We start from the raw sequence: 20068 nt of genomic DNA, 5'->3' as shown, positions 1-20068 counted from the left end.
CCCTCGGCACCAGGAGCTCCACGGGCCCCGGGGCGGGCGGGCGGAGCGAGGCCGTGGTTCGGGTCTGGTCCGGTCCGCGGGCCCGCTCAGCACCGCGGAGAGCGCCCCGTGTCCCCGCGCCGCCCTCGTGCTCGTGGCCGGGGCCAGCGCCCCGAAGAGCCGTCACGGGGCTGCCACAGGGCCCTTGCTGCGGCAGCGACAGGAGCTGGTGGCTCTGGGTGTCCCCGTTGCGTTTCAGCGCCCGTGCCGCGTTCGGGGCCGCGTGCGCTGCCGCAGGCGGCCTGGGCAGGAGGATCCGCGTTCACCAACGCCTCCCGAAGAGACCGCGCGTCGGAGCGTTTTCAGCGGTGCAACTTTTAAGTTATGAAGGATATTTTAAAAGCGTATGTTTTAAAGGTATGAAGTATTTAAGAAGTATAACATTTAAGATATAAAATTTATGGCAGTAGTGGTTTTGAACTATAGTCACTGAGTAAAGACGTTTCATGTGTAAGCTGAGGAGGAAAAAAAAAGGGGGAGAGGGTGGTAAAAGTTTTTCGAGCATTAGCAGCTCTCCTCTGATTCCCTAGCATTTGTGCAGCCGAGCACTGTTGAGTCAAACATCTTGGTTTGGCTCATGTTTGCAATTTGGGAAGGAGAGAGGCAGGAAAAAACCACCTGTGTTTAAGTGCCCATGTCGTGTATGTAGAACCCATATTCACAGAGGCTTGAGCAGGTCCAATTCATGCTCAGCATGTATGCTTGGGGAGAGCTAAGACTATAAACTTATCGTATTTTATTTGTAACAACTTTTGCAGCTTAATCTACTGGCTTTGTGTTGGTTTACAGTTAAAAATGCAGCTACAGTTACCCAATCTCTGCACAAGTAAATGTGTCCCTGCCATAGGCAAGAGAATAATAGTGCTCAGCTGGGACAACTTCACATCTATTCCTCTGATTTCTGAGCATGGTAGCAAAATCTTACCAGGCTTTCTGATGAGGTCTAACTTCCCAGAAATGTATCCAGCCGACTAATGCGAAAATCAGGAGCGGGAGCAGATGTTCTGCCATCAGCCGCCTTCTCTGAATTGACTTCTCTGAATTCTTCTAATTTGCTGATGTATAATTTGCACACGCAATTGTTCTGGTCTTCATGCTTCAGACCTATTTAAATCCAATACAGCGAATGCTGGTTGGTGGTCTTTGTTCCTGTTTTGCCAGCCAATGTTTCTTGTGAGTGTACTTCTATTTATGATATCTTGCTTTTTCCATCTAAGATTCCCCAGGTGGTTTATAGATGTTATCTTTGCTCCGCTCTTGCTAGCAGCAACTTGAGGTTTCCAGTCCATGAGGCAGCCTGGAAGGGATGTGTTGGTGTGGGGGAGGATGGATACTGTGATAGTGACAGTCCTTGGCCGGTTCTTATACTCGCATTTATTACTGAGCACTGCTAGAAACAAGACCAAGCTAGGTGGAGGTTAGTTATTTATTTTTGATGATGTGTGATAATTCATAAATTAATCTCTTGCAAAGATGGTAGTAGAAACCATGAGGTAGTTAATAGTCTGAATCCCCTCACACCTCCTCCACAGGTATTTCAGCAAGATAGAGGTAGAGTTTTCCTTTATGCAGTTATGAAAATGGTGGTTCTTTTTGGAATGAGATGAATTTGAATGGAGAAGATTGAAGCTGTCTGGAGATGCCTTCTTCTCTTTCTTTCTTGCCAGTACAGCCTGAAGAGTTCGCTCAGGTGAGCTTAGATAAGCCTTTGTTTCACTAAAGTTAAACGAGATATTCTTCATCACGATTACTACCTGCTGAATAGAGCGCAGAATGTGGAAGTTTTAGCTTGGGGACCTTTTCCTGATCCTCAAGGTCACATTTTCCCTCTGGTTTTGTAGATAATGAGACCAGCGTTTTATGCTCAGGTAAACTGGTTCCAGTTCCACGACACTGAGCAGAGCAAAGTCCCACTGGCCCTTTTGCAGGAACAGCCCTCCCCTGAGGTGTCCCAGCTCCTGGAAAGCACTGCCTCTGTCCAAGAAATGGTACCTTCGTGCAAAGTTGCTTTCATTTGTGACTGATTCTGTTCACATTCTCCTTTGAACTTGGGGCCATAATATCTGCAGTCAGGTCAAAGTCACAGAAAACTGTTACCAGGCTCTTCTGATCCCAACCCAGATAATTTGGTTTCATTCTTAGAAAACAGATGGGTCTCAGATCATTAACACAGCAACAGGAAGCAGTAAGCTGGGCATCCCTCCCCTGGCTGCAGAGGATTGAACTCCGTAGTCCTGTGAAGTAAAGCAAAACTTGGGCAAAACTGAGCTTCGAGGCAAAGCAAAAACTGTGTCTGTGAGAAGTAATTAATGGGATGTTCTCCGGGCAACTTGTCCTGCGTTTATGGTATTTTGTCATGTAGAAAAGTCGCCTTATGTTAAGTCTGACAGTGGCATATAACCCACATATCTAGTGTCCCATGCTGAGAGGTAAATATTTCAGGGATGATACACTGTCATTTAAGCTGATGTTTCTGAGCGCTCTCATGCTGTGAGGGGCATGAGCAAACCTTTGCGCATACTGATGTGGGAGGATCTCGAGTGTATTTGCTGTTGCTTTGTGGGGGGCAGAGAGAATTTGGCCGTTTGCTGCTCTGAGTTCCTGGCTCAGGTTGAGCACCTGGAGACAGCGGAATAACGTGTTCCTAATTTGGGAGCGCGCGGAGTGCCGGGAGCCGATCTCTTGTGTTTGTTCTGTGACCTTTCCCAGGTGATTGGCACTGATCTTTTATGCACCAGATAGAGATCTTTTGTGGTTGACATTTTGAGATGACTGAATATGGATTAACCTAGGCAAAACTATTTCTGTTTTCTACCTTCAAACAATGCCCTCCTTTTCCAAAAATGACTGCTCCACCAGGGAACATGGTCAGATCAAATCCAGGTTTTCTTGACACAGTGCTCTAAAGGCATCAGAGTTCACAGCCGGGAAGGAGCAGAGAAAGTGAAAGTTTCTTTCCTGAGAATCTGAGAAGAAACTGGTGCTCCTGACCTCAGGTCTGTTGGCCATCCTGAGCATTTAGCAGGGCGGGTGAGTCATAGTGAAGAGGCCCCAGTTCTTGTCTGAGTCGGTGAAACTTGTCCTACGAAACATGTGCAGATCTGCCAAGAAAACAGGATCAGGATATGAGAACCTTTTGTAATGTATTAGGTGCATAATTATTTTTTAAATATCACGGTAGCCTTAATGAGATGACTCACATGCTTCCAGATAGGGATGTGCTTCTCTGCTTTGCTGGATAGGCGCCAGTTTCTGCACATCCAGCCCTAAACACCACGGGTTTATTCTGCAATGGGGAACATCCAGGGTATGGGGAGTCGTGATTCCGCAATCTGGGAAGACGGAATCAGGCAGCCACCTGCTCCCTTGGACCGCAGCAGACACTGCGCTTCCATGTGTGGAGGGAGGGAGCTCTTGCACAAATGAGTCCAATCAGCATGTCTACGCTGGTGTCAAGGGAATTTATTTATTTATTTATTTCTCTGTTACTCCCAGGACAGCAAAGCACACTTTTGCAGAGATGCATGGCACAGGCTCATACAGCAACATCTATTTCACCACTTACAGGTGCCTTACTGTCTTGGCATAAGGATACAGAAATACAGCTGGTTATGGAAGTGATTGTTTACTATGAAGTTAACTTAACATGTTTACTGTTAAGGTTAATTTTAAGGTAGCTCAGTTGGTCTGTTGCCTAAAATATCATCAAATTTGAGCTCTTGGTCTGGAACTGCCTAAAGGCCAGGTTCTTCCATTTATGCAATTACCACCTTGCATATAATCATAAACCTCTAATGATTTCTCAATTTGGGTCAAATCCGTTGCTGAACGGAGGGTAAAATGGCTTTCTGGGGTAATGGACTGGCTGAGAAACTGTATTCTTTCTCCTACAAAAAGCAAGCAGAGAGCATCGTGGTGTTTCCCATCCTGCAGAGCCGCTGGCAGCCACGGAGCTGGCTGCCGAAGGAAGGCTAAGTCATTTCCATGGGATGTCTCGTGGAGGAGCTAAGTGATGCAAGGCTTGGGTCTGAACAGCTCTGTTACCTGGAGAATGGTAATTCTGTTTACTTAGAAGAGAAAAAAGACACTGGGGGCCTCAGTGCTGCTGTGTCATCCCCGGCTGGATGAAGTCTTGTTTATCTTGATCTGAAAAGGGAGAGCGGGGGTTCTGGTGGCACTTTTAAGAAAATAGTTCTTCAGTTGTTGGGAGTATTGGCAGTATAAATAGTCCCTGGGTTTGACTCGGAAGCTTTTCCTATTTTGCTTACTCCGTAACAGCAGTAGCATGTTACTCAAGACATTGTAAGAGCCTGTCATCCCATGCCAGGTAAAATTAGTTGCTGCACAGACGCGGCTTCAGCCTTGTAAATGTGAATTTGGGGGCTGCATTGCGCTGGGTTGAGGTGAAGTTGGCTTGTGAATTTTCTTCTGCTCTCCATTTTCATTCATGTTCATGTATGTTTTACGCAGCATCTAGCTGTTTGTATAGGACCTACTATGAATTTCTAGTTCATCTTTGGGGTTTTTCTGTAGGGGAAGAAGAAATAATTGAACACGCTAATGGCGTATTTTGACCAAAGGAGATGGCAATGAGCTGCTGCTTTTTGGGAACATGTCATGAGGATCATTAATGCCTCTACAAGGCTGAGAGGAAGTTGGGTCCCTGGGCGAGTGGCATGGTGCCAATCACTGGTTTACTTTAGCAAGCAGCTGGAAAGCACTCCTTCTCCTACGTGCATTTCTATTGCTGACAGCAGTACTGCTTGGATATGCTGCTTTACACTTGATCACATCTGTAGACATTCGTGTGCCGAGGTAGGATGTGTGATCAGGTGGGTGGCGAGGGAAGGCAGCACGCTGGCTGCAGCGGGTGCCTCTGCACCTTGTGGAAACTTGGACTTTGTTTTATGGCCATATTGCTCATGGGCACTCGGGATAGATTCAAACTGATGGAAAACAGCAGCACCCAGGGACCTACCACAGCGCAAATGGGTCAAGGAAGTGGAGCATGTGGTAAAACAGCCAATGGTACCAACCTGTGCTTTGGCCTAATGATAGTGTTGGCTGCTTTTTCTTGCAGAAGTCAGGCAAAAAGGGTGGCATATGTGTTTTGCTTGTAAAATCATGTCCCATACTAATCTGAGAACTGATCCTGGTTCGGGATGCTTAAATTGCAGCCTAAACCTGTAACCTAAACCAGGTGACTTCTGCTACTTGAAAGCAATGAAATTGGTGCTGGGTCAGAGCCCAGCTGCAGGTCACGACACTGCCCTGTTCCTGACAATAACTGGACCAGATTCACAGCCCTTCAGATCTCTTCTATCCTGATTTCTTAAGAAATGATTAATTCTTGACTGAAATGGGACTGAAGTTTTGCCCTTTAGCTTTAAGTGCATCTGACATATGTTCAAGGCATTTCTGGTTACCTTCTACATTCAAAAAGAGGATTGGAATGCTGTTTTGGTTTATTTTACCTTTTTAGCAAGGAGGGGAGTGCACAACTCTTGCTGTTCAAACAAAATAAAGCTGTTCAGTTTTTTTATATCTGTAAATTTGAAGCAGTCCAAAGACTGGTTTTGTACCAAAGGCTTTTTCCCAATAAGATTTGCATTTTCATAATCCATTTATAGTAAATGAAGACATGTTTGTAGGAGTACCAATAGATGGAGAGACTGATCATGCAAAAAATCTGGATGACTGTTTTTTGAAACTTAAATCTGATTATGCATATATGCTATTTTTGTTCTTCTCTTTAGTTATCTGTCAAGGAACATTTATGCAAATGATTTTTCTTTATGGATTTTAAGCAAGCAGACTAGAATGCTGTCATTAAAAAAATCATAAATACTGTTTTTATGTACTGCTTTTCCCCAGGTTTTTCAAGGTAAGCTGAATTCTCAGTTCTGGTCATTTGTTCTGAAAATGAAATAAGTGATGTATAGGATGGATTGCAAAGAGGTAGCTACACTTTGGTCTTAAGATCAAATGCTGCATTCCATACTGAATTTTTATAAAATAGTGTGCGAGTCTGAGGAAGATTAGTCTTGTGACTATTCAAAGTAGAGCAATGGCAAAATTTATATTCCATTATTGGTGAGTTGAGTAGGATGAGTTATTGCTAATAATATCCAACTGGCTGTCTCTTGGGTTGAATTTCACGTGTTCTTATGTGAACTGGCAGACGAGGGTAGTGGTGGAACTTGTGAATTACAGTTATTTTTACTGTACTGTTTAGCTTAAATAAGCAATTAGGAGTGTTTATTTAATATGAATATTTGGACACCATAAAGTGTCTCATAAAAATGAAGGAAAGTATAGGCATGTATATATACACATGCATCTTATAGAAAAAATGGTATTGTAGATGGGTATGTGGGACTCCTGGCTTGAAATACTCTATCAACAGTCAAGGTCTCAGGCCATGATGGCACCTACTGTGATTCTAGTTGGACAATATCTTCAAAGTTTGTACCTAATGGGCATTTGTGTTGGTAAAACATGAGGACCTACTGTGAGCTATTTCTAATCCCATGGCTACATGTAATTGCGGAGCTGTGGTAAACTGTGTTTCAATTGAGCTTTTTGAAGTGAAGAAGTAGGGCGACGTGGTCTTTTCTGTGCGCGCCTGTTCCAGTAAGGTGTAACCCAAAGAGGGAGGAGAGGTTGTGTGGTGTTTCCGGAGGGGTGTGTAAGAGGAAGAGGGGGCAGATACACTGACCAGCTTGGCAGAGGCTGAGGAGTGAAGGAGGGTGGTCACTTCATTGAGGCAGAAGCGTTCTCCATGACGTGCCTGCTGGGTCCCACCTGGAGAGCCCTGGGCCCGACCTAGTGAACACAGGAGCTGAGGACATTGCTGCCAGGCTCAAGTGCTCGATAGTTTGTCACCTCTGCATCGCTTCCAAGCTCAGCTTCATCAAGGGGCCAGCCCACAGGATATACCACCCTGCTGCAAAGTCCTCCAGCACCTCCAAGTCCCCTCTGCCTCCAGGATAAACGGTTTGGCGAGGTGCTTGCCCTCAGGGTTACACATCTATCTATTCACTTTATGGGAGGTGCCAGCTATCGGCAGCATGATGAAGAGCGGTGGGAGAGGTACCAGGGCCTCAAGGACCTCCTGCCTCCTCTTTGCTGGGACATGAATGTGGGCAGGTTCTGTGTCCACCACCATGTGGTTCCCATTTCTCGTGCTTGCCTGATACAGGCTAACTTGATCCTGGCACCCCTGGCTTTGCCCTAAAGACCTGGGGCAAATAAACCCCATTGGTGTGAGAGCATGGCCAGGGGACTGAGGCAGAGGGAGGTGAAGAGGGAAAACGTGGGCTTTGCAAGGAAGCAGGTTTTCTGCTGTCTGCTAGAAAACCTGATCTGTGAGCAGGCAGGGGCAGGAGGAGAAAAGGAGAGAGATAAAACGTCTCCAAGGAATCGGAGAGGCAGACAGGGGGGACCCTTCCTTCAAGACTGGGGCAAAAGAGAGGACCGAGTGCGTCCCCACGCCGCTGTCCTGCCGCCTGGCTCTGCTCAAGCCCCGGCACCGTGTTTGCTCCCCATCTGTTTGGGTGCCTGCACTGCTGCAGGAGGCGGCGCGGGGGCCAGCGGCACCCCCAGCCAGCCGGGGGTCTCCATCCCCTGCCGCCCTTCACCCCGCTGCCCCTCGCACAAAGAGCCGCCAGGCCCTGCCTGGCGCTGGGGAGGAGGAGGAAGGGCGGGCGGGAGGGAGGGCGGGAAGGAGGGAGGGTGGTGATAAGGGGCTTGCTGCGTCGCCTCAGATCTGGAGGCAGCGCGCGGCTCCCGGGGAGCGCCCGCGCTCGCTGCCTCCACACTCCCGCCGCTGCAGTGGCGGCGGCGGGGCAGAGTCGCTGTTTCCGCGGCGTTCGCGCGTGTCGCCATGCAAACGTCCTCGGCGGGGAGGCTGCGCTGCCCGCAGCACCTGTGAGGAGCGGGGGAAGAGGCTTCCCGAGGCGCGCGGCAGCCTCCCCGCTGCTGCGGAGCTCTGCTTACGGGAGAAGAGGCAGGAAGAGCCAGACGCCCCTGCAAGAGGACGGACCCAGCTGGAGGCTCGCAGGTGTTTGCTGGGCTCTGGATGGGGAGGCTCGGGAGAAAAGTTCACCGGAGGGGCCGGGCAAAGATGCGATGATCTTGCAGCAAGTGGATGTGCCTAGAGAAGCTCGCAGCAATGCCTGGCAAGTGAGCTGCTCAGCGTCCTCTGAAGGGCTCCTCTCTGCCAGCAAACTTTCCCGTGCCAGAAGTTGGGAGGAATAGCAGGACCCAAAGGGGAGATCCTCGACCGCGCCGCGTGAGCGGAGCCGTTGCGCTGCGAGCCGGGGCTGCGGGGCGAGCATCCCGCCGGGGCCTGCGTTGCTCCCAAGCCGGTGTGCGCGGGGTCGCGATGCTGGCTGCGGCGCCCGCGGCCGGCGAGCAGACCCCGCGCGCCTGAGCCGTCGGGGCCGTGGCGGCCATGGCCGCAGCCATCGCCAGCTCCCTGATCCGCCAGAAGAGACAGGCCAGGGAGCGGGAGAAGTCCAACGCCTGCAAGTGTGTCAACAGCCCCAGCAAGAGCAAGGGCAGCTGCGACAAGAACAAGTTGAACGTGTTTTCCAGGGTCAAACTCTTCGGCTCCAAGAAAAGGCGAAGGAGGCGACCAGGTTGGCGAGGGCCGCGTGCTCAGGGGCAGGGGGCTGGTTTGGTGTCATTTAGTACGAGCTGCGATGCGCGCCGGGCGTGGGGAAAGGGAGCCTGGGCCCCCAGGGCTGGTGAAATTAAAATTAACATGCAGGTGTTGCCTCTCCTGGCTGCGTAATGTGGTAGACGTGGGTACCGATCCCTTCCTCGCTCATGCTCATCCGTTTTATTTGGATAGCGCACACCATTAATTTCTGCCTCGCTTGCACACACGTGTCCACCCATGTCCCGGTAACTCAGTCATCCGTCTCCACGTCGCACATACACAAATACACGTGATTTATTTGCTGGGGAGATGCTAGCCGGGAAGCTCCCCCACGCACACCTCCTCTAGCCGTCTATTCCTCTGTACGCTCGATACCTTAGCAGCCCAGGCACCGGGCTTTGCCTCCCTGCTTTGCAGCCTGCCTCTGCCTCACTTTGTGGGTGATGTTTGCAGGAAACTAGGCTTTTTGCTCTGTTCCTTGCAGAGTTACGCTCTGGTGCCGTGTCCCTCCCTCAGAGCATCCCGTACATGCAGTCCTGGTGCCAGGGAGCAGGCATGAGGGCTCAGTCCCTGAGCCCAGTGGGATTTGCATGTGGCAGGTGCAGAACCTCCTGGTACCATTGCTCTCGCTTTGCTGCACTGAGACCCCAATGCCATGAGCCACTTAACCTGTCTGTGCCTTTCAGCAGCCACAGAAAGGACCTCGCTGCAAATCTGCGAGCAGCTCTGCCACTGCTAGAAAGCCAGAGGGGCATTGGGTTCCTTCCCTGTCATTACGCTTATGAAAGGTTGCTAATAGGAAGCAGTGTAGTTGTGCACACTGTTGTGAGCTGTACGCCCTCGGCTCCTGTTAAAGCAACGCGTAGTAGCAGAGCTCCCCTGGTTTCTTTCATTATAAACCCAAGGATTATCCAGACACGGGCAGTTCGCCTCGGAAGCGGCACATCGTATCTTCGCAGTGCGTTTGTCTCTGAATCAAGTCGCTTTAGAGCGAGCTGCGAAGGATGCATCGCCTCCTGCCAAGCATAATTGTGTGAAATGGCCACAATGCAGATGTCATTGGGATTCAGTGGAAGTAGACCTCTTTCCTCCCCACCCCCTGCCCAATTACGCCTGATGCATTACTCTGATGTTTTGATATTTTCTTTAAATGACAGCAAATCCTGTTGCTATTTACTTTTTGTCTAGAATGATCTAAAATGATTTGAGATATTTCACTTTCCAACTGTGGATATGAGGATAATTATGAAAAAAAAATTATCCAGACTGTGTGTTGTTTTGATCTTTCTTCTTCTAGCTGAGGAGGTAATTACCTCAACCCGTATGGTAATATTTATTTTGTAGTTCCACACGTTGTTGAATTTCAAGGTCCTCTTTCCCCCCCTCCTTTCATTTTCCATATGTTCCCTGAGTAGTTTATCACTTCAGATGCTTCATACTCTTTGGAGCGACGAAGAATGGGGGTTTGTTTATTAGAGCTGCAGCAGTTCCCATCGTAAACGTTTGCTGCTATACATGTAGGCTCTCAACTGTCACTACAGCTCTTGTTAGCGCTGTCTTAGTAGTTCTCTTTTTCTTCTCCATTTAAGAAATCACACCTTTTTTAAAAGACAGAATATGCTGTTTGCCAGCATGTCCCTAATCTTAACTGAGCTAGGACTGAGCTCCTGAAGCTAAACAGCACACTGTTGGCATTTGCATTCCCTGAAAGCAGGTTTTAATGTGCTACCTACGTGACAATAGAAAGTGGCATTTAATCATTTTGGCAATTGATTTTTTTTTTCTAGCCACGAATATGATCTCAGCCTAACCAAGGAGTGTTGCAAAGCTGGTTGCCCTGCTTTTGTCTCGGGTCTTTTTCCTCCCTTATTCTCGAGAAGAAACCAGGAGTTTGTGTTAACATCCTGCTTGCTTGGAACAGCACATCCCCATTTCCCACATTAATCTCACTATTGTTTTCTTGCAGAGCCTCAGCTTAAAGGTATAGTAACAAAGCTATACAGCAGGCAAGGATACCACTTGCAGTTGCAAGCAGATGGAACAATTGATGGAACAAAAGAGGAGGACAGTAGTTATAGTAAGTGACATCAGAATAAATGGTGTGTTTGTGAATTGTGGTGTCTCCTTCTTTCCATATAGGTCCTTTAAGCATTGGTGTCCTAGGGTGACTGAGCGAGTGGAAGCAGCGTTAACACCTTGCACGCTGTGCAGAAGTCTTTCAGACCTACTGGGTCTGAAAGAAAGGCAAATAAAATCACTTATGAAAATAATGAACTAGCGAAGGTAACGATGACACATGTGACAAACAATGCAAATGTTATCTCCATGGTAATCTACAGAAGTTCATTGCTGTCCTTTGGATTTTATTAGATTTTTTTTTTCCGACACAGAAAATTTGTTCGCCTACTCAGAGAGCCTGAAATAGAATAACGCTATCTCTACCCTTAAACAGGGCTCATTCACACAGAGCTGCGTTATTCCAGATAATGAGAATTCATCATCGTTTTAAAGTTCACATTTCCCCATTATTTTTTATTCCTTTTGCTAATTTTAAGCTTAATTATGACTTCAGAATGCAACCAGTTTTCCCTTGGCTTTTCTGTGAAACAGCTTTACATGTTTTTTTCCCCAACTTTGAGAATTAATAGGAAGTAGGAAAAGAGAGAAAGCGTAGAATTGGTATGCGTAAATAAAATATTTACATGCTCCACATAGTTGTTCACTTTAGCTTAAACTAACTTTTTGCTCTGACAAAGGAGTTATGAGGAGCGAGGAGATTACGAAGGTATTTCAGATTACTTAGCCAGTAAGCCAGAAAATGGACAAGCAACCTTTCTTTTTGACAAACACCTTTATTGAAAGGCACTAATTTGAATACCCTATTTTACTGCTAAAAAGTATCTGCGTATGAAACATCTTTCCATATTTACAGGGCACTTAAAAATGGCAGAATTAGAACATAGCAGCAAATTGTGGTATATTACTTGTCCTATCGCTCCCATCGTTTCCCTACTCCCTCTTTGCTGCTTACTGCATCCATGTATTAACTTCTGGGTGCCTTGAGGGATCCAGCGGTGCTGCTGGAACGTCTCTGCAGCGCCGAAGGTGCTGGGCGCTAGGCAGAGCACGCGGGTAGGGTCTGTGTCACCCGTGGAGATGGCGCCTACAAACCCTAGTGTTTCCAATGATGCATGAGATTGTTACAAAATTGTAATGTTCCAGAGAAGATAGCCAAATTTACAGCTTATTCCGCAAGAGATTGTTTCATTGCAATTCTTTGCTTGCAATTGTTTTAATAGAGGCTCTGATATTCTAAACAAGATAAAATCTGTGGGAATCTGTTCTTCTGGCATCCATACAGTTGTATCAATTTATATGATGCTTTGGTTCCATTGTGCCCTTAAATTTGCCATAACCTGACAGTCTACAAAGCAAATCATATAAACTTTTTGTTGCTGGAAGTCAGTTTTCTAAAACGCTGAATGTTTAAATATAATGCACATATCCCAGAAATGGTTGCAGCTGGGCTGTGGTATCTAAACATTCAGAAAATAGAAGGCTTTATCATACAAAAAAGTACATGCATTTGTATATATTCCTCTTTCATGTAAGATAAGTGTATAGAACTAAATGTCCTCCAGTCCTGAATTTGTTCTAATGGCAACATTTTAAATGGCATTAGTAAGAGAGGCTGATTTATGCTATGGATCAGAGTCCGTGTAATGGGCTTCCTCCAAAGCCTTGCTCACATGAATATTAAGCAGATCAGGCCCTCCAAAATCCTCTCTCCTGATTCCTGCAGAAACACAAGGGGAGCATCCTCAAACTTGGAGCCCTTCAGCTGCAGCCAGCAGAGCAGAAATCTAGGCCCAGGGCTCTGCAACTGCATTTATGCCAAGGTGTAGAGATAATCTGCCTGCATTCCAGGGAACACTTTTCATTCCCCTTTGCCTCCCCTGCTTATGAGCTGTTTGCTTCCTAGCACTGGGGTGGAGGTTTGCCTCGAGATTCCCTTTGGCTGCCCCAAAAGGGAGCAATTACTTCCAGCTCTGCAGACCTGCTGCTTCCCACAGGGCTCCCGAGGCCAAGGCTGCATCCACAACTGCAGGGAGTTTAGAAGAAAGCTGAGGTTTAGGAGCACAACTGAGACAGGAGGGAAGCACGAAGCTCAGGAGTTGTAGTGTTCACTGGGCCCCAGTTTTAGCCAAGAGCCCGTGTAATTTGAGGAAGTGCCTCATGGAAGGGATTTCCTGGCTCAGAACCAGATTTTGCCTCATTAGATGTGTTAAATAGGGCAAGGTTTTGAATCAAGGCAGAATTTATTCCCCAATTTTGGCATGGCAAAGAGAGTTGAAGACTTATAAAATAAATATGTAGCAAATTATATCCCGCAGAAAGTGTGTGAAAGTCCAGGTGGCTAAGCCAAGGACAGCACAGGCTTTGCAGTAATGTGTAATAATAAATAAATCCAACGGAGTAATGTGTACATTAATAAATCCAACTGGGGCCGGCTGCCTCTCTATTTTGCAGCTCGTTCCCTGTCAGCTTGTATTGCACAACGCCCGTAGCAAAGATCATCTCTCCCTCAGGCATCACCAAGTTTTTCATTACAGGGGGTATTATGTCCTTATTTTACACACTGTGAATGTAATAGGAAGCAGCTAGGATGCATGCAAATGTTTGATACTGTTTTATGCTATTGCAAATGGTAGAAGCAAACAGTTCCTTTTGTGTGGGCTTTTTGGCCACCCCTTCTGTCATTCCTGCCCACTGAGGGTCGATGCCATCGCATCCTGGACCCCTTCTCCGTGGCAGGGGGTGCTTGCACAGCTCTGCTTTGGGTCCCATAAACCCTCGCTGTTTGCAGCCAGGCCCCTCGCAGCGTTACAGAAACGGGGCTAGGCCTTGGAAAGGGCTCTGAGGAACGTCTGCTCCGAAGGTGGACCTTGCCGTGGTGCAGCACGGAGGGGAGAAGCAGTTTAGCTGCTCATGGGTCAGGAAGGGAGGTAGCTGCTGCCCCTGGAGCTGCAGTTGTGTGGGGACAGTGGGAGCAATGCCCAAGGGCAAAAAAAAATGTATTTTTTTTGGGCATCCCCCCCAGCTCCCCTCTCTGTGAGGCAGAGGGGCTCGAGGCCGGAAGCTGCATCTTCCTCCCTGTCCTGGGCTTGGTCCCATCCCGGCCAGGTTGCTGCCAGGTTCTCAGTGCTGTTTACAGTAGAGCCCATCCCCGTAGCCTTAGGCCGAGAATGGAGCCCATCCCCGTAGCCTTAGGCCGAGAACGTGGCAGTAAGAGAGCACCTTTCTAAAGTGCTGCTGCTGAGGACCATGGTGCAGACAGCAGGGAGGATGTATTTAGCATCTCTAGCACAGCCTCAGAGCTGCACCAGCCAGGAGACCCTTTTCTGCAAGAATTAGGGGTGCCAAGCTGCTTGTCACCGGAATTTATCCAGTAACCCCCAATCCATTACCTTAGCTTCTGGCCTTGCCTTTCTTCAAGAAGGATGTTTATACGTTTGCTCTATTTTTAAAATTTTTTACTTATTTATTTTTGATATGCTCTTGACAGCCCTACACAATTTAGGAGCTGTGCTAGGTACTAGTAGGCTGCAAATTTTCTGTTAATTAAATATGACCATTTGGGGTTTGTCAGGCTGAAAAAAAAGAGAATTTATAACAGGTTATAATTCTTATCTTATACTTTTGCAAATAATAAGAAAAATATTTCAAATTCATAACTCAGTTTTAAATTGCCTTTGGACAGTGACCATAAATACCAAAGTTCAGCCTGAAGCAGATGAGGTTTTTACAGCCACGTAATAAACCACTGGAAATAAGAGGCAGTTTAGCATTACCTCATCCTAACTCTACATTTATACAACAGTCTGCAAGGAGATGCTTTGGGTTACGATAACAGCTCTTGAAAATTTTCTTATCTCCCCTCACTTACTTTTAATCCTACCTATCAAACCAAGTACTATATTTGCAGATTGTTACTTGTGTTAAATTTTGACATAGCCACAGATTTAAGCTATGGCAGAACTTTGCTTTTTTTTAAAAAAAAATTGCCAGTTGGCAAACTGGTATTTTCATTTTTAGATGAGAGATTTCTCTACATATGTATGCCATCATTATTAGCACATATAGAAGCATAAATGCAAGTAGAACATTTGAAGTAACTTAATTTTGAAAGCACAATTTCAGGGGATATGCTATCATTCCATTTCACTTTGAAGTTATTTAACCCTGTTTTTTTCAAAACCATTCTCCTCTCAAAACTAGGAGACAATTTTTTAAAGATTTTGAGATGTTAGTTATGCATTTTAATTTTACTTGCTTGTTTTTGGTAAAGAACGTTTACTGAATTTGATACAAAATTGCACAAAAAGATTTTGATCCTCTTGAAAAGCTTGTTTGGTTTTGGACTTCATTTATTTTTACATTTTCTATCAGGAAAAAATCACACACACCACACACACACAAAAACTAAACACAAAGCTCCAAAAACAAACAAACAAAAAAACAAACGAAATACATTTGGGTCTATTCAGCAGACCCTGGATTCTGCCCATGAAGCAGGTAAGTCATTTCAACTTTTAGTGCCTCCAATTTAGTGCCTCCATGTTCAGCATGGGGAAAATGCATTAATATCTTGTTTAGATAATTTTTGGGTTATCAGTTAAAATTGCTAAATAAAGTAAAGATAGTAGTAGTGTTGTTCTATAGCACCTATGGAAATTAATATTTCCCTGAATGGGTATTTTTTTATTTGGGTCTAGTAATTATGATTTAATATTCTATCTAATCTTTATGCTTTAAAGGATTAATTTTGCTTTCCGTCTCCTTTCTCTCCTAGCGTTGTTTAACCTCATACCTGTGGGTTTACGAGTGGTGGCGATTCAGGGGGTTCAAACAAAATTGTACCTAGCAATGAACAGTGAAGGATACCTATACACATCAGTAAGTAAATGTTTTTTAATTTCATTGTTGCTGCTTATTAAACTAATAATCTACCTTTCCAAAAAATTGGCTTTTAACCTGGAGATGGGATTTGACACGAGGTATAGCATATATGATATGATCTTTTGTATATGATCTTTTGTTTTTGCTTACTAGTGTGTTGCTGTTGTGAATGCATATGAATATAGGGAGTCAAATTGCTTTTCCTGTGTTGCAAGCTAAATATGAATTCAAAAAAAAAACCCTCAAGACCCTCCGACAGGAAGGAATTTCTCTCCCAGTTAGTATTGACTGATTGTGCTGATCAGTGTGGGATGCTGAAGAAAAGGGGCAGTTTTGTGCCTAAACACATTTTACATCTTTCTATACAGTCCTTGTTACTGTTATTAAAAAGGATTAGAGAAAATCTTTTTTTTTTTTTTGCCAGTATTTTCAAATAGGAATAGAACTAGGTGCCAAATCTTATTGCTTCAATTTCCAGTACAAGTAAAGAAATGTTTCATTTAGCAGTTTTGATGAAGAACAACTGTTAATAATCTTCAGTAATATTTCTCAGGAGAGCAAATGTTGTTCTCACAGAGGGGAAAAAAAAAAGGACATTTTAAAAAATAGACAATTTTTCAATTAAAAACATATAGTTGAACTGTGTTCAGGAGTTTTAATTATGAAGTCTTAATAAGTTTTTCCCAAGGAGGAAAATAGAGGAAAATGTAATTTATTATCTACTACAAATTATTCTAAGGACGATTCCCTTAAGGTGCCTTTAATACTGATAACAATTAAATAAACTTATTCAAATCTCCCATTTGTTTTGCAATCCTGACAGCTGGGACAAGTAGTCAGCTTTGCATATCTTTCCTCTTGTATCTCCAAGACCAAACTAGAGCTGGGCAAGATGCGGCGGGAAAAAATGTAAAATTTCAGTGAACAATGCTGAATTCCACTTTTCTTTCTTGTCTTAGCTATTTGCTTAGGCCCGTTAATCTATAAATCTGCTGTAACTGTACAGCCATAGCGTGCAAAGCCCGCTTGATCCTGCGTAGTCATGGTCCTGTGGCTGCCTCCTTGCATTTGCATTTACTTTTACCTCCTTTCTGGCCTCCCACTCCCCAAGAACTGCCACCCCAGGCCTCATTCCAGCATCTTTGTCCTCAATGACTGTTGCCTCTGGAGTCAAGTGTTGGGATGGGATGGAAGGATTTGCGTAACACAGAGAAGCACCATCACTGTGTGCAGCGAATGTGCTAGGCTTGTGTAGATCAGTTCTTTCACCGAGAGATGCTTTCTGGAAAAATCATATGCATTTTTGCAAAGAGACATCTTTGCGTTGTCCTTCCAGCATTTTGCAAAGCTGCAAAAACGGGATGGAGACAGATTCAGCCACCCTAAAGCTACAACTGAGTAGTAACTTCCTGGTGTGAGAGAGAACACCAAAAGGAAGAGGACCACTGGGAGAATGAAGTATCACTTCTAGTGGTGAGGAAGAGTGGAAGAACATAATCTATAACTTCATAGATCCAACTCTGGGTTTGCTAGACATCTAGGCATTTTTGACAGAGCTCAGAGATCCACTTTGATTGTAACTTTTGGTATTTGCGTTATCGTAGGGATAGCTCTTTATGTGCTCTTACAGGTTACTAGTGAATAGTGCCTTGCTCAAATCCTTTAGTATTTGTGTTCATGCCAATACTAATTCGCAGTAGTATTGCTTTTACCTCCTTCAGTTCTAGTTGTTGTGTCTTCTACAATAATTGTGAGGTGCTGTCTTGTCGTAAGGTAAAAGCTAACTCCCGTCCCTGTTATGTGCCCAACGAATGGACACGTGTTGGTGAGGAACATCTGCCCACTGCTTTACCTGGCATGTGAAAAGGCTGCCAGAATAGCAGTTCCAGGGCTTTTTTAAAGTATCTGTAGCTCTTCTTTTGCTGCCAGTGGTCCCTGCAGCAAGGTATGTGGGCTGACAGTCTTATCCATGGAAAATTAGCTCTGTGTTTTGGGCTGGATTCTCAGTTGATATAAATGAGTCCTAAGAGAGCTGAGCTCGTTTATAGCAACTGAACACTCACCTGTTCAAGAGATGCCAGGAGGGAATCTGAGGAACAGATCAGCTCCAGTAAATGGCATCTATCTACTCACCCTGAGGGTCTCCAACCCTTCCAGCAAGCTGCTCCTGGATGGAATTTGTCAGGAGCAAGCAGATGGCAATGGGGGATTGCTCCAGAGCAGAAGACCAATAAATACAGTCAAACTCCTGAGGCAAGAACCCTAGGAAAAGTAGAAATGTACTTTAATTGTACATAACTGTAACAGATAGATACGCCATTTCCAGAGAGAAATGGAATTAGCATCGATGATGCAGCGTAGTAGGGAGAGAGAATATTGCAGTCTCTGTCAGGATCGCTTGCCTTCAGTTTCATTGCGACTAATGCTTCGGTCATGATTCCGTGTGTGCAGAGCTGTTTCTTTCAGGCCACGTTGCTGAAGGTTACGCATTTGTTTTGGCAAATGGTTTCAAAAAAACCCTTCTAGAGTGCCATCCCCTTCCTACTACATCCTTAGTACTGCACGTGCCTTGCACTGGATAGAGCTTTTTGTCTGAAACTCCCAAACGTTGCACGTGATAAAGAGGCCATGAAGTCCGGGACAACTACCCCATTAGTAAAGAGGTAAATAAAATATCTGCCAGAGAAGAATAGATGGGGGCTCAGCTGAGTGCTTCCCTGTGGTCACATAGGAAAGCACAGACTTCAAGGCTAACACAGCATGGGTCCAGTTTTCATGCATCCTGCGCTAAAGTGCAGTATTGAAACAAATATTTTAGAGATTGCAGTAATTTTGGTTTTGTTTCTTGTTCTTTGTGATCTAGTCTTTATATTTTAACTCTGCAGCAGTAGAGGTAACTTAGTCGGTTCCGAGTATCCTGCCTACCTAGAAAATATGTCCTAGCTTCAATCCATTATGATTGCTGGTAAGTGAAGTTCATCCGTAGACCTGGTTTGCTCCTTGTCGAGCTTTAGGCTTGGCCGGGCCCCTTCTTCCCTAGTGGTCTGTCAAGATGGTGATTCAGGTATCTGACCCATGGTTTTGCTTTTGGTCAGTGACCTACGCTTAAGAATGAGTTGAATTTGCTCAGTGATGCAAGAATATCAATGATGTATGATAAATCTATAGAGAATAGGTATCTATAGTTGGCTGCCAGGCTGTATAGGTAATTTGGCATCTGTCAGGGCAAAAATAATATCTTTGATGTGATGATGAAAACTTCTCTGGGACAGGTAGCAACTCAGCTAACAGCAGCAACAACAAATATATATATATAAAAGATTATATATTCTACATTTGTTATATATATATATATATATATATATATATATATATATATACATTGCCTGTCCTTACATGACATGAGTATGCACAGATGCTGTTGGGGAGTTAGTTGGACTGCAAAGAAAAGGGGGTGGCTGTGGTATCCCATATAGCTCACTGTGCTATCCCTGCTCATCCCCAATCTAAGTGATGGATGCCTCCTGATCCCGCAGGATGGAGATTGCTTCTTCCTATCATGGAAGAGCTCTGCACTTCAAATGACGTTTCGCTGGCCAATTTCTTACTAAAGTAGATGCAAGTTGTGCAACTGCATAACTAAAGCTGAACCCACACTTAAGAGGTACCTTCTTGTGGTTGCTGTTGTTTTTGTTATTATAATATTTGGAGGTAACTTGTCAGGAGATGTTTGAAGTCGTAGTTCTCTTCATGCTATTTGGCACTTGGGCGTCCACTTAAAATAAAAACAAAGGGCTCGAGTTGTCCCCCATTACCCCGGTGTCATGCTGCTTTGAGATGTCTTACACAGCATTATGGCCCTGTCATCTTGCGTAACCGCATAGTGAATCATGTTCAAGCCTTTTATGTTTAAACACAGTTTTTATTCTATGATATTTTTCCTTCCTTGGGTGACCGCATTTCGAAGCAGATGATCACAATAAATGCTGAGCTAGAGTTTTTCAGGTTTTGTAGCTTATGGATACCATGTGTTCTTTTGCCTCCTTGAACAAAACAGTAAAAAATATTTTAAGGATCTGTTTGTCAGACACGTAGGCTTAGAGCTGCTGCTTTCTCATTAAAGTGAGTGTGATGTGGCGGGGGAGGCTCACAGTGATGGAGAACAGCAGCTGAGTGAGGTTCAGTAAAGGGAGCACATGTATGTGCCAGGTTAAGAAAATTTCATGTGTTGATTTAATTCTGCATAGGCTGAAACATAACCCAAAACACAGCAAACTTAAAAAAAAAAAAAATAGCCTAAGAATAGCCTGTGTTTTCTGTGAACCATCATCTCAGTGGGTTTAAAGTCATTCCATGATTGCCAGTGAAATGCATGGTTCCACTGTAGACTGTTTCAGCCATGTG

The 20068-nt window shown here is 45.1% G+C and overlaps 1 protein-coding gene across 3 annotated transcripts in view; it reads left to right on the top strand.

Moving 5' to 3' along the window:
- FGF13 (fibroblast growth factor 13) overlaps positions 1-20068 on the top strand; it is a 217445-nt gene that overhangs the window by 156810 nt on the left and 40567 nt on the right. For 2 of the 3 annotated variants that reach the window (XM_088527583.1, XM_088527584.1), the window contains 2 exons: positions 10671-10781; positions 15558-15661. In XM_088527583.1, coding sequence (XP_088383709.1) covers positions 10671-10781; positions 15558-15661 — 215 coding nt within the window. Of the gene's footprint in view, positions 1-8427; positions 8682-10670; positions 10782-15557; positions 15662-20068 lie in introns of those variants that run through there. The other variant, XM_010218507.2, reaches the window with a different exon arrangement.

The sequence above is a fragment of the Tinamus guttatus genome, unplaced genomic scaffold, assembly GCF_059628265.1.
Source record: "Tinamus guttatus ecotype Peru unplaced genomic scaffold, ASM5962826v1 Tinamus_guttatus_pri_ptg000287l, whole genome shotgun sequence".
Taxonomy (NCBI): domain Eukaryota; kingdom Metazoa; phylum Chordata; class Aves; order Tinamiformes; family Tinamidae; genus Tinamus; species Tinamus guttatus.
Note: the sequence above shows the minus strand (reverse complement) of the source record. Positions and strands in the feature narration are given on the sequence as shown.